Genomic DNA, 8596 nt, shown 5'->3' on the forward strand with positions numbered 1-8596 from the left:
TATGTTTTCTTGAAAATCCTATCTTACACACGGGACAAATATTTATATAGAGTTCTCTAAACACGTCCGCTTCCTTCAAATGATAGACGTAGAGTGATTAAAATATTGATTTTCATCCTTATTATATTCTCCAATGTCCATAGGCCAAACTTTGTATCCCATCATCTAGTAAGTATCTTTTATCATCATAAGGGGATAAGCCCAGTTTGTTGATTGATATATTATATAACGTATGGTCATATGAACGGATCTGTGTCATAGTAGACATGTGGATCTCTTTATTGAACAAACATTGTTTATAATGTTCATGTCTTTTGTCATGTTTAATCACACTCTTCTTTATACCCTTCGCTGTCTTCTTTTCGCAGAGTGTTTTATTCTCCTCATATATCAATGAGTACATCTTTGACTTAAGACCAACAAATTCTTGTATGGGAATACCATGTGTTTCGTCCTTCATCTTTCCTAACACCTTTTTATTTAAAGTGCTATAAAGCCGATGTTCGGGGTTATACTCTGACGTATCAAACAAGTCTCTGTCTTCCAACATATCTTGATATATATCATCAGTGTTGATGCTGTAGCATAGCGAGTCGGTGTCCGTAAACAAGAGTGTTGCTCTATATCCATATTTATCCTTCATGTAATTATAATGGAAATCGTACATAAGTGTCTTTGACAAATCGAGTATAGTGAATCCCACGTAGATGGGTCTGTTTAAGTATAATCGTTGTTTCAACATGTGAACAGCAACCAAGTCGTCGTTGAATATTTTGAAGGCATGAAATGTTGGTTTGCTGATTAATTTTCTGGCCTTTGATTGGTCATTCAAAAGTTTTATATCTGTTCTCTTCCTTAAATTTTCCATCGTCTTTCCAAAGACTGCATTATTCATGAGTTTAAAAAAATCCTTCTCGAACTCATTATGTGCAAGCTTTCTCTTCTCTGTATTGAAATCAATATATGTCTTTAACCAGGGTCGTTGTTCAAATGTCATGACTCTATGAATCTGTGTAAGTCTCATTCCAAGTGATAAGTAGAGTTTTATAAGTGGATGTAAATTTAGTATCAATTTTTCTGTCGATGTTCCTCTTAAGTTTAAATCGTCCATTAGCTTTTCTGCATAGGGCGATAACATATCATTTGTAACTTTTAATTTTTCTGGAGCTAATGGATATTCGTTGTGGTCGTCGTGTAGTTCCCTAGGATATTCTAAGTCAACTTCTAATATAAAACCATTTTTACTGTCATCTTCAACGTCACTTATGTTTAGGTTCTCAATTTCAGAATCGTTTAGCCATCTGAAACCTTCAACTGGAAGCGCTTGTGACATGGCCCATCCGTATAGGTTGTTGGCATCTAGGTACATCACGTGATTAATGGGTTGATTTGGATCGTAGTTTGGTACATGTTTATTGTTAGCTTTGGCATAACGATGGGATATCATTGATACCCCTCCTCTTAATCCTTTCTCTATAAACAAATGCATGTCTATGTCAGTTAGTAATTCCAGCTTGACACCTGTCATTTTCAAGGCAGCCTGCCAGGCTAAACCGGGAGATGTATAAAAATGTGCAGCATCCAGTCCATAGTAGTTGAGGCAGATCTCCCTGAAATTTTCAAAGACGTCAGCTAATGCAAGGACATCTGATAGAACGTATAAATCGTGATACTGTCCGAGATTCTGCATGTTAAACAATTGCCATACGTGTTGTGCATGTGCATAGTCCAGTGTGGTTATACCTTCTCCCGAAAGTGTACTGTAAAAATCTTCAATCGGTGGTAGTTGAGTTTCCACAAACTTTGCCTCAGAATCAAAATACTCATATGGGTATACCTGTTTTCGCAGAAGTAGCTTTATCTGTTCTTCTCCAAAGTGGCTTGTCATGTGTTTAAATTTACTCGAACCTTCTTTTGCAAGGTTTTCCACTAGCTTTTGTAATGAGGAAGACATAAACTGGAGCGAGTCTATAAAATCCATACATCCTAATGAAAAAGAAATATACTTTTCCATATTATTAGCGATACAATTAAGCTGCTTTCCTTCAACTTTTCCAATAGCTTGCATAATTGAATGACTATCATATCCTCTCAGATTGTGAAAAACAACTGTAATCCGACCTGTTAACTTATAGTTGATGTTACAGTCGTTATCAGCTGCCCCTCTAAATTTTCCAGTCACGTGACAATGATCTCGAACTCTAATGTCTGCTAGTTCCTTTTTACATATGTGACACAGGGTTGCCTTCTTAAAGGATTGCCAATCACTCCCAGTCATAATCATGGGTTCGCAATGCTTAAATTTCTGTTCAATATTATCTTGTTCTTGTACCATACACTCCACAAATTTATCAGCAGCATCAGCACCCCGATAAACTACTGGTTCATTTGATGTTTCAGGTGTCAGACCTACCACTTTATAAGCAAAGCCACATGGTATGTGTTTTGTAGTCTTTTTCGTCTTTGAGTCATTCTCGTTGTTATCCAGGATTGGTTTTTGAAGACATTCAAAATCTGCATATATGATATATGGTACCTTTAGCTGTTTACGAATGTCTTTATACTGTAACCACTTATTGTCTCCAGTGGGTAGTTCAATTGTTTGGGGTCCGTGGGTCTGGCAGTTTGGTAAATGACCGTTTAAAAGTTTTTCTTTGGTAAATCCGTGTAAGCAGTATGGACAGTGAAAATGTCGTGCGCGATGGCTATGCTGGTCCCCCAATAATCTATTGAGATCCTTAATCCAGCAGAAATGTGATTTTTTGCTATCTGATATCATAAGTAGATTAACATGTTGTTCAAAACGATATTTTGAAATATGTATAGGGAATACTTCGCCTTTGTTTAACCCAAACACGTTGATAGATATTTCATTCTGCATTTCAAACTTTGGTATGTCGGCTAATTTCACAGGAAACATGATGGTATCAAACTTTAAACTTGAAGTGTATTCCTTGTATTTCCAAACTCTTTCTGCATCACGTTTTGCTGGGTTCAATGCTGCTAAAACCGACCACATAAAACATTTGCTGTCTTTGTTTTTTACATTGATAATGGCATGTTTTGATCTGAGTTTAATTGGAAGTGGAATATAACTTGAGCCTTTCAAGGGTCTGTACCGTGCCATGTGTATGGTAAGATCTACCACTTTATCCACCGTCCAATTGCTCCCTTGTCTCTGGTATTCAATGAAAGACGTATACATCTTTTTGATAGATTCCTTTAATCCGGCATCGATATCCTCCAACTTTAAACTGGTCTGGCATTTTCCCCGGAAATGCGGCTCTGCAGTTTCTATAGCATCTTCTTTTCGTCTGCTCATTTTAACCTTCATGGATAGATACCACTTCAATCCACCTCTTTCTTTAATTTTACGCTTGATGACATCTTTAACATCATCATACTTGCTTTTCAGGAAAGACATTGGATCAAATTTATTCAAACCGTTTGCATCGATCGTATGTGTTTCAACGGTTCCATTGAGCGCTTTGAAGTTGCATGGATCGTCTTTTCATTTGTTTCTGCACTAGTCGTAGTAACACCACCACCATTTTGGACTGTTTGTTTATCATGGTTTCGCTTATGACGTTGGAAGTTGTCTCTTCTTGAAAATACCATATTACAGGTGGCGCAATGCCATTTCGTTCCAGTATGATCCAATCTCTTATGGCGCATTAAACTCTCTCTATGGGAAAACGATTTTCCGCATACACCACATTTAATTGGAGATTTTGCCATCTTGATTTTTTTCGAAGCTGGTTCCATCTTTTTTCTGAAAAGTGAAAGTGTGCTCAATATTGTTAAAGCATTTTTATTTTTATTATTTTTATTTATAATAATAAGATGATACGGACAACCAGACATTATTCATATCAAAGGAGCCTATCGCCACTGGTACTCGCCCACGGGTCGGAAAAACGACTCCTCAGTCTACCGACCGTATGGGTTCCCAGTCTTGATACTGATATGAATAAAGATCTGATTGATATTCAAGAATGTTTGACTAAGGCTTTCGCCAAAGTAGTCACCGCCCGTCAACATTTCCATCACTGGAAACAGAGCTGCTCTCGCAGTTAAGCAAGACTGCAAAGGTTTTGGTCGGAGAGGGTTTCCTGACTATAGCGGGGCATGCCACATGACACTTCCTCTCCATTGTTAGCTAAATGACACTGCCCTAAGTCAGTACACCTTACCAGTGCAGGAGACTACTTCAAACTTTCGAGAATTTAAAATTAAAATACGGTATCCCCCCTTTTTCCCCCATTATTTTGAAAATAAGCATATGTCTATTCCATTTATTTGTAATTCGTTAAATTAGTTGGTAATTTAAAAATAAAATTATCAAGAAAACTTTAATTTATATCATACAATCCTTTACTATTAAACGTTAAAAGTTGTTTAAGATAAACAAATTATTAGCCATACCAAACCGTTAAATCGTTAAGATACTGTTAATGTAAACTTGATTTCACCTTTAGAATGTCATCGATAAGACTGTACGAGCCCCGCAATTCACAGCGTTTATATAGCAGAATTTTCATGAATTGTGGAAATTCCGTAATTTACGTAATCTGATTGGTTAATTTCAAATCTGGCAAATTTTTTCGATCGATAATCAGTTCATTCAAGGATTTGTATATTGTACTATACAAATCCTTGGTTCATTCTAATTTACTTGTTGGAGCGATCAGACGTAGTTTTCTTTGCTAGCAAGGCAAATTTATTTTTTGCAGTCTGTCCTGATATAATACAAAATAATTTGAAATAAAAGCATTTATCCTCAGTAAAGGACCTAAATATCGTCCCCCGTCAATTATTAATTGGAATGAGTGTCGTAATATCATCCACGACTCACTCCATACTTACTGTATGAAATGGATAAAACGGGAAAAAGCTGACAAAAAATCTTTGGACTCTTTTTTTAATTCAGTAATGAAGATAGTTGATATACGTATTCAACATTTTAAAGAACATTTTACTATAAACCCTTACAACAATAAACCTATTTCTCGTATCAAACATAAGAATACATCTCAACTTGTACGATTCGCTCGTGTATGTAACAATGTTTTAGATTTTAACGAGAGAAATTTATGTATTACTGAAAAATTATTACACCAGGGTTTTCGATATCACAAACTAGTCAAAACATTTACTAAATTTTATCATCGGTATAAAGACATTATTCGTAAATATAGCTCAACATGCAGACTTTTAATACGTTCAGGTATTTCACATCCAATTTTTTATGGTAATATTCTTTATAAAGCACAAAGGTGTCAGTATTCACCTCAGAAACTTACAAAACCTTTGAATAGACTTATTAAGAAGGGATATAATTACGATACTGTTGTCAAGTCATTAAAGATTGCATAATTTGGCGTTAATATTGAGTCATTGATAAGGTCTTTGCATCGGAACTAAACACATTTATTCTAAAAACAGTTGTTGGCATGACACGGGTTATGTTCTTCTCATATATGTTATGATGGTATGATACTAAACCCCTAACGGGAAGGATTGTGCCTGATGTTCATATGATGAAATCATAATCTTTCAGTCAGTTTAGTTGAAGTCTGGAGCTGGCATGTCAGTTAACTGCTAGTAGTCTGTTGTTATTTATGTATTATTGTCATTTTGTTTATTTTCTTTGGTTACATCTTCTGACATCAGACTCGGATTTCTCTTGAACTGAATTTTAATGTGCGTATTGTTATGCGTTTACTTTACTACATTGGTTAGAGGTATAGGGGGAGGGTTGAGATCTCACAAACATGTTTAACCCCGCCGCATTTTTGCGCCTGTCCCAAGTCAGGAGCCTCTGGCCTTTGTTAGTCTTGTATTATTTTAATTTTAGTTTCTTGTGTACAATTTGGAAATTAGTATGGCGTTCAGTATCACTGGACTAGTATATATTTGTTTAGGGGCCAGCTGAAGGACGCCTCCGGGTGCGGGAATTTCTCGCTACATTGAAGACCTGTTGGTGACCCTCTGCTGTTGTTTTTTATTTGGTCGGGTTGTTGTCTCTTTGACACATTCCCCATTTCCATTCTCAATTTTATAAATGAATAAGTTTATCGAAAATGAATAAAAGTTTAAGTACAGCCTAATAAAAAATAAAAGGTTGAAATAATCATTATTTGATAGGATTTACTTGACATGTTTACATTAATGGTCATTCATCCATGTACCACTTAATCACACCAGGTTATTGAGGTCAACAGAAAATGCTGAAATGTCTTGTTTATCAGTTTGACATTTTATAGTAAAAGGATTTCAGTTTAAAAGTGAATATGATCGAGGAAATAATAAAATAAGTTTTCAATTCATACAATATATTATATGATCAACGGAGGGATGATAGTTGGATATTAAAACAATAAATAACAGTATGTATCATCGAGCACATTAAAATTAACTACTTGATAAATCTCATCTTTGTAAGAATAATACTATATAATTCAATTAATATTATGATTTACTTATTTCAAAAGACTGCATAACTATGTTTATAATATTTTCAACATGGCGATTATACATTTAAATCGGATTATTGACAAGTCTAAACTTGATTATGACACAGACAAGTTAACGAACGCTTTCAGTGATTTAGCAATTACATTAAAAAATCACCCCATAAATATAAAGAAATATTATTCTAATTGAATTGAAAACTGCATTTTTTCCATGTGAAACGGGTGTTAGACAAGGAGAAAAATTATCTCCATTTCTTTTTGCACTATACTTGAATGATCTAGAAGACTTTTTAGGCCAATATTTGACCCATGGTTTAGAATATCTAGATTCAGAATGTATACACAACATAGGTATTTATTTGAAAATGTTTATATTACTATATGCAGATGATACAGTTATTTTTGCAGATACTGCTGAAGATTTACAAAATTCTTTAAATGTCTTTGAACAATATTGTAATACTTGGAAACTTACTGTCAATGTCTCAAAGACAAAAATTGTAATTTTTTCTAAACGTAACTGTAACAAGAAATTCAAATTTAATCTATGTAATGATGAAATTGAGATCCAAGATACATATACATATCTTGGTTTGTTATTTAATTATAATGGTAATTTTTGTAAAGCCAGAAACAAATTAGCTGATCAAGCTCAAAAAGCTTTATACAGTCTGTACCAAAGAATTAATAATATTAGTATCCCTTTAGATTTACAGATAAAACTATTTGATTCTTTGGTAGCCCCAATTTTGACTTATTCCTCTGAAATCTGGGGATATGAAAATAAGATGAATATTGAGAAGATACATTTACAGTTCTGTAAAAAAATTCTTGGGGTGAGGTCATCGACCGCAAATTTCATGGTCTATGGTGAACTTGGCCGATTTCCTATCGAAATTAGCATCAAGATGAAAATGATTTGTTTCTGGTATAAGCTTGTAACAAATGTTGATAAACTGTCTGGAAAACTCTACAAGCTTATGTTTAATTTATGTGAAAATGGAAATAATTCTTTTAAGTGGATTAATTATGTAAAATCTATATTTGATGAAACTGGCAACAGCGAAATATGGCAGGTACAAGAAAACGTTAATTTGAATTTTTTAAAATTTAACGTTAAACAAATACTCCATGACCAGTCCATACAAAAATGGTTTTCGGATATCGATAACTCATCAAGGGGGAAGTTTTATTCAAAATTTAAGACTGACTTTTGTATGGAACCATATTTAATTAGACTTAGAAAATTTAGTAGACTTTATATTTGCAAACTTCGTACTTGCAATATCAAATTTCCGATTGAAACAGGGAGATGGAATAGAATTCCAGAAATTGAAAGAAAATGTAAGCTTTGTAAAACTGGTCTTGGAGATGAGTATCATTACATATCACTTTGTAACAATGCTGATGTTGTTAAAATAAGAAATGCATATATTCCTAATTACTACAGAATCAACCCAAATATCAATAAACTCTATGGAATGCTGAAATATTGCAATTTACATGTATTAACTAACCTTTCTATTTTCATACAAAAGGTTGAAAAACTACTGCTCTCTCTGTAAATCAGCACATATGAATATATTTATATATGTTACACCTTTTGTTACTATCCACTATTATTTGATTGTGTTCATGTGATCACGTGGTTATTTAAGCTTACATATTGCACGGACTTTGTGTGGTATGGTCAATAGATTTTGTATACATTTAGCTTTGTAAAAATGTTTCATTGTATGTATTCTACTCATTTCACTTCTACGTTATTTGTAAATGTATGTGTATTTGTCGCTCCTGTTACGCAGGAAATCTGCGTCTGAGTGTATTTTGAATAAACAGTTAAACAGTCTAATTAGTGCCAATAAAATAACGATTAATGATTTCAAAAGAACGACGCAATTTTTCAATATGGCGGATTTATTGACACGTATCAACATGTTAAAGGTCACTACGTACACTACTGGACAAGTTTAAACATGATGATGTGTGGTTGTTTAGAGTCCGACTATCCTGTCTGGATATCGCGGACTGTATCTACCTATTCTATAGACTGGAGTCTGTCGGTCTTTTTGCCTTCATTTTACTCCGACTGCGTTGGTCTTGCTGGTACGGAGTATCAG

General features: G+C 34.1%; 1 protein-coding gene across 1 annotated transcript; it reads right to left on the reverse strand.

Annotated features, from left to right (window-relative positions):
- Positions 1-121: 121 nt before the first annotated feature.
- Positions 122-3424, reverse strand: LOC139515132 (uncharacterized). Its single transcript, XM_071304693.1, has one exon. It carries the CDS (start codon positions 3422-3424, stop codon positions 122-124), a length of 3303 nt encoding a protein of 1100 aa, XP_071160794.1.
- Between the last annotated feature and the right edge of the window lie 5172 nt (positions 3425-8596).

Source organism: Mytilus edulis, chromosome 3, assembly GCF_963676685.1.
Source record: "Mytilus edulis chromosome 3, xbMytEdul2.2, whole genome shotgun sequence".
Taxonomy (NCBI): Eukaryota; Metazoa; Mollusca; class Bivalvia; order Mytilida; family Mytilidae; genus Mytilus; species Mytilus edulis.